The 6000-nt window shown below is 51.8% G+C and overlaps 1 protein-coding gene across 2 annotated transcripts; it reads right to left on the bottom strand.

The window, feature by feature from the left end:
* Window positions 1-324: 324 nt before the first annotated feature.
* C4H17orf58 (chromosome 4 C17orf58 homolog) lies at window positions 325-5718 on the bottom strand. Of its 2 annotated transcripts, none has more exons than XM_019026818.4 (4): window positions 5337-5718; window positions 2656-3219; window positions 2285-2476; window positions 325-1327 (listed from the first exon to the last, which is right to left on the bottom strand). In XM_019026818.4, exons 1-4 carry the CDS (start codon window positions 5410-5412, stop codon window positions 1137-1139), a joined length of 1023 nt encoding a protein of 340 aa, XP_018882363.2. In that variant the 5' UTR covers window positions 5413-5718; the 3' UTR covers window positions 325-1136. The 2 variants fall into 2 exon arrangements, with proteins under 2 accessions (XP_018882363.2, XP_063562224.1); XM_063706154.1 differs by having other exon boundaries at window positions 1207-1327; window positions 2138-2476; window positions 5337-5482.
* Between the last annotated feature and the right edge of the window lie 282 nt (window positions 5719-6000).

Raw genomic sequence — 6000 nt, 5'->3', positions numbered from 1 at the left:
CACCCACCACCACACCCGGCTAATTTTGTATTTTTAGTAGATACGGGGTTTCTCCATGTTGGTCAGGCTGGTCTCAAACTCCCACCCTCAGGTGATCCGCCGGCCTTGGCCTCCCAAAGTGCTGGGATTACCAGCATGAGCCACCACACCTGGCCAATTAAACCTTTTAAAAACCAACTGAAAAATGTTTAAAATTCACTTGCTTGTGAGCTGTCATTGGTGAATATTGGTCCCAAGGTTTGGGGAATGAATTTGAGAAAGCCTTTTTCTCAAACCTTTAGGGCTCAGTAAGGCTAAAACAAAAACAAACAGGTGCATCCAAGATCTGATTTCAAGGCAAGATTTATTGCTTTACAAACAAACATTATACTTGGTCTTAATAGAAAAATGACACCAGATACATCCAAAATGCATTTCACATTGGGATAGCTGCCAGTTCAGCACAAAACATACATTATTAGGAGCAGGGAGGCATGAAAATGAACTATATCTTACTTTTTGGTACAATAGGAACACTTTTGCCTGAAGTAAGCCCTTTAGTACTACTTTTTATTTTATTTATTTTTTTAATCCACCCATCTGCACACTGGCCCTTTAGTACTCTTTAAGTATAAAACTTTAATCCTTGTCCTGGGCTTTGACCCTTGTGTTGATCTAAATGACATTTCAAACATAAATGTCTTTTGACTAGTGCACTTACTGTTATGTACAGAATTTAAAATGTGATCGTTTGAATATAAAATCTGGTTTGATACATGATATAAAAGTTGTATATTTAAATTCAAGAAAATGTTTTTGTGGACTATTTCTACTAAAGAATATTAAATTAAAATAATTTAAAAACGTATGAAGCAGTGATCTGTTAACCGGACAGGTCAATTATCTGAGCTGTGTAAATCATTGTCTGGCACTACAGTTGAATCACCTTGACACTGAGCTCAGGAGCAGCCCATTTAAGAAGCGTCTTGTAAATAACAAAGTGACACCTTCGAGATTACAGTTGCAACTATGCAAGTCATTCACAGAGTAGCTGAGGCTCTCTTCTAAAGGAGGACCCATTACATGAAGGTAGACCTTTCATGTCTTGTTGCCGACGTCCAAGTCTCTTGTGGTCCAGAAATGCCAGGATGGTTGTTTCAAATGCATTGGGTATGAATTGCACCTTGAATCTGCCCTTCCCTTTTTCGATTAAACCTTTTCACATAGCTGCTGCTGCTCCTTAGCAGTCCATCCCCTGGACGGAGGCGGCCTCTCAGGACCTGGAGCAGAGCTGTAGGGAGCTGCCGTCTCTTATGGTAGATGTGGCCCATCACAATATACCTGCTGCCTGGACAAAATAACCAGAACATTAATTCATAGTGTCTTTTAAATGCCATGAAACAGAAAATGTAAGGCCTTTAAGAAATGCCTAAGCTGCAATCTATTATCTTGCTGCACAAGTTGAAACTGATATTGAGTCTACAGGCATCTGGTGGAAACGGCCTAGCGACCTTTAGAAGATAACCAACCAGGCCGGTGTGGTGGCTCACGCCTGTAATCCCAGCACTTTGGGAGGCCAAGGTGGGCAGCTCACTTGAGGTCAGGAGTTTGAGACCAGCCTGGCCAACATGGTGAAACCCCGTCTCTACTAAAAATACAAAAATTGGCAGGGCGTGGTGGCGCATGCCTGTAACCCCAGCTGCTTGGGAGGCTGAGGCAGGATAATCGCTTGAACCCGGCAGGTGGAGGTTGCAGTGAGCCGAGATCGAACCACTGCACTCCAGCCTGGGCGACAGGGCAAGACTCAATCTCAAAAAAAAAAAAAAAAAAAAAAAAAAAAAAAAAAAAAAAAGCAGTATGTAACCGGACCACATTACAGAACAAAGGTCCTTATCACAATCTATCAGGATTTCCCAGAGCACATGTCTAGAAAGATGTGAGAGTGGGTATTCCCCGCTACCAACCCCACATACACACCCAAAAAAGCAGCTTTTCTAAACTCAGTTCTGTACAGTCCCTTCTGGCAATGGTGTTTGGTCGTCCACCCCATTTGTCAACATCTATTTATTGACAGCCCGCTTTGTGCCAACCCTTGCTGTTCTCACCCTTGAGGGTGGGGGCTGACAGGGCTTAAATCACAGAGTGGCCGAAATAATACCTGTCGTCTAAATCCCATTCATGTCATTGTCCCCCATCGCTCCCAAAAAAAGGCTGGGCGACCTACAGCCCGCCCGGGCTGTGGCACCCACGTTACAAACGGTGGTATAAAGTACATATGCAGCGTCATTCAGGTCAGTTTCAATACCAGGTTTAAACTCTGGACACGGCTTATTGCAGCTGGAGGAGTCCAGGGCTAACATGTGGACTCGGAAGAAGAAGCCGTCGGGGGTGAGGTACAGGCGGTTCATCTTGTACAGCCCGTCCCGATCCACCAGCAGGGTCACCAGCCGGATGCCCGCGCCCAGCACGTCCACATCGTGCACGATCCCGTTCACCGCTGCTTCCGAAAAAGTTTGGAGAAGAGCATTACCCCGAGTTCCTCTCCCAGTCCCCCAGGAGGTTGTTTTTAGCAACCGCGAAACGGCCCGCACGGGTCAGGCGCCCTGGGATCTCGCGGGCGGGCTTCTCCGGGGCTCGGAAAGGCTCGCGGGGCGGCGGCGCGGCGGCCGGGCTCACCGAATTCGCTCTCGCAGAACGCCTCGCGTTCGTCCAGGTCGGACCGGCAGGCGCGCGCGCAGGGCTCAGCGCCGGGCTCCGCGTCCCTCTGCGGCGGGCTGAGGCCGAAGCTGAGGCTGAAGCGCGGCGGCGGCGGCGCGGGCGCGGGTCCCGGGGCCAGCGCGGCGGCGCGCGGCCGGTTGGGGTGGGCGTGGGTGGCGGAGCCCTCGGTGGCGAGCGCGGGCGGCCGGGCGGCGGGGAAGCGCAGGGCCCGTGAGCGCGCGCGTCGCGGGGCGTCCTCCGACGCGGGCTCGCGGCGCGGCGACGCGCGGTTCTCGGCCTGCGCCAGGCGCGGGCCCGGCGGGCCAGCGGGCGCGCGTGCGGCCTCCCGGAAGCTGGCCTGGTTGTCGGCCGGCGTGGGGGGCTTCCGGCGGCGCGGGTCAGGCCAGGCGCGGGCTGCGGGGGCGGCCTCGGCCGCGCGCGGCCGCTGCGGGGCCTCAAGGAGCGGCTGCGCGCGGGGTCCCGGTGTCTCCTCCGCGCTCGGGCAGCCGCGGGAGTCCGGTTTTCTGCTGTGCGGCGGCGAGGCTGTGGGGAGAGAAGAGGAGAGGCGGGAAGGCGGTGGGGGAGGAGAAGCAGTGAGGGGAGGCCGTCTGGGAAAGCCGAGGAAGCCGAGAAGGAAGAAGAGGGAAGGGGAGGCTGAGACGGGAGGCCTAGAGGGGAAGGGAAGCCAGGAGGGGAGGAGGCCGCTAGTGGGGCAGGGGCGCTGCAGAAGAAGGGCTCTGGGAGGGGGAGAGGAGATAGAGGACAAGGGAGGCTTCGCAGGCACCTGCAAGAGGAGAGATGGGAGGGAGGCCCGGAGGCCTGGAAGTGAAGCAGGGAGAACCCGGACGCAGCGTCGCGGCCAAGCGGGGCACGCGCTTCCCAGGCCCCAAAGGAAGAAGGATACGAGGGTCTTGCCCTCTAAGATTATAGCTTTTAAAATTACAACCGCCTATTTACTCTAAGACTAAACATGTCTTACAACACTGGTTAGATAACTTTTTTGCCCTTCCTTTAATATATACGTATATGTGTGTATGTGTGCGTGTGTGTGTGTGTATATATATATTATATATATATTACATATATAAACATCCGCCTCTTTGCTATTTACAGTTTGTTGAGAAAGTACCAAGAGCAAACCCCAGGGGGAAAGGTCTCATATTACAGGTTGTCCTAATTGTTTAAGCGCCCCTGACAACAGAACTATTTGGTTTTCCCATCCATGTTTACACTGTCATCCCGGTCTCTGCAGAATCGAGCATTTGTAAGTGGATTTTTATCTGGCTTCTTGGACACCACTTACTGGTAAACCACAGCTAAGGAAGGTTTTAAAAGCTTGGCTGGGAGGCAGAGAGGCCCCTGGTTAAGTATAAAAGCACACATCGCTTACATTTTTTTCCCCATTAGATGGCGGAGGAAAGACTCCTAAATGGTATGGCATGAAAACAGATTTTTAAAATTATTAATGATTTTCCCTAGTTCTGCAGACAGGTTGGTGAGTAAACCTCAGCCAGCTTGGGAGCTGGGCACCTTTCCATACCAGTTACACAATTTCACCTCCTTGCTTGCCTGGGTCCCAGTGCCCTCGAAACAGGCAAGAGCTCGCCTTTATTTTTCTCTCCCCTTGCATTAAAGAGATGGATCTGCCCATTTGCAGCTCTGGCAACACTTCATTTAAAGTTCATCGGTCTTGCCAAATCGATAATCTGCTTTAAAATCAGCTTTCACCCAGCAATAATAGCTAGTTAGAGTTCATGTTTTTGCAAAGAGGTTGATTCTGACTCATTATGTTGTTAAACGGTTGTGCCATGCACAGCTGAATAAAGTTCTGGTGGATATCCAATTCCTGACTGTCAACTGTTGACCTCACAACTGCTTCCCCATTGATATCACCATCTGTTGTCATGGGAAAGATTGTCTGATATTTGGGTTAAATGCCACTGAAGTCATTCAATTTCCATGTGGAAAAATAACCCAGAGTAAATTGCCCTGTGAGGTACGGAAACTGTTTTTCCCAGAGATAGCGAAGCCGACAGACCATCCAAATAAAAGCAAAACAAAAACACGATCCCCTGGAGAACCCCTCATTTCTTCACGGGCTGAGTAACTTAATTTCATTTCGTGCATGAAGTATAAGAGTGTGTGCGTGTTAGTTAAACCCCGGCTCAGGTGTCCCAAGGTTGTGCGCTGGGGCTGCGGGGAGAGCAAAGTGCTCGGGGCTGCCGGATTTCGGCCCCGCTTCCCCCCAGCCCTCCCCAGCGCCCCCCGCAGCCCCTGCTCACCCAGTCGAGGGGGGCGGACCCCGCGGCGTCCTGCGAGCCCGGCCCGGGCACGGCTCCCGAAAGGCGCGCCACGACCCCTTTTGACACTTTCCCTCCTCTGTGATGGAGCAACTACTTAACATGCAAAGTTTTCCCCAGCCTGCCCGGCTTGCTCGGGATCATTTCAGTAGCTGAATTGGCTTCTTTCCGAAAAGGCTGCCAAGAGACGCGAAACCTTGGGGACACACTTTGCTCCTTTATAAGATGAACGCAGACCCGGGGTGTCCTCTCTTGCGAGCTCTGACCCCCCTCCACGTCCCACGTTTCACTGAGCCTCCTTCCCAGCTCCCCCCCAGATCCCCGCTCCGCTCCCAGGGCCCCGCACTACACCGATCTTACTTTTTCTCTCCGCCACCGGTGCTTCGGGGGATGATCCGACGATCAAACAGAGGAGCCAGAAAGCTCTAGCTGTCATTTTTGCAGACAGGGTTCCCAGGCTCTAAAAGTGAGCCTGGTCTTTTGCTTGCTTTCTCTCCCCCAACCCCTTCTCCACACCCCCACCCCCGTTCATGCTAATGAGGGGCAGCCTTTGGGGAAACGGGAATCACTCGCTGAGCAGACCATTGGAACAAAACCGAGCCGCAGGGATTTCTCCCTCTTCCTTCCTAAGGGGGACGAGCGCATGGCCTTGCAAAGTTGTCCCCGGGAATGTCTGTCCTGTGATCTGCGGGCGAGGAGAGCATCACAGCCTAAACTTTAAACCTGTGTGCGTTTGCGCGCTGGGGTGGGGGCAGCAAAGGGTGGGGTGACAAGTGCAGAGAATAAGCGTGTTTCGGGACTGAGGGACTGGGTGGGGGAGAACGAGTGACGGGAGCTTTTTTCTAGATTAGGTCAACAACAAATAGGAAAATAGTGCTTAAGACAGCGTGGGTTTGTGGAAGGGAGATTCCAGATGACAGAGAATGTATCCTGGAATGTGTGTGTTAGGCAATTTCTAGAGAAACCAAGTCACTGCTTCCTAAGTTTAGTAAAACTGTTTCATTATATATCACAGCTCATTGTA

This window comes from Gorilla gorilla, chromosome 4 (assembly GCF_029281585.2).
Source record: "Gorilla gorilla gorilla isolate KB3781 chromosome 4, NHGRI_mGorGor1-v2.1_pri, whole genome shotgun sequence".
Classification (NCBI taxonomy): domain Eukaryota; kingdom Metazoa; phylum Chordata; class Mammalia; order Primates; family Hominidae; genus Gorilla; species Gorilla gorilla.
This window is presented reverse-complemented; position numbering and strand designations above follow the sequence as displayed.

Excerpts from the sequence above, each read along its gene's own strand:
- C4H17orf58 (XM_019026818.4), bottom strand. The coding sequence starts at position 5,412 with ATGACAGCTAGAGCTTTCTGGCTCCTCTGTTTGATCGTCGGATCATCC. Across the intron at positions 2,477-2,655 it reads GTTCTGCGAGAGCGAATTCG|CGGTGAACGGGATCGTGCAC; the intron begins GTGAGCCCGGCC and ends TTTCGGAAGCAG. Across the intron at positions 1,328-2,284 it reads GTGTCCAGAGTTTAAACCTG|GCAGCAGGTATATTGTGATG; the intron begins GTATTGAAACTG and ends TATTTTGTCCAG.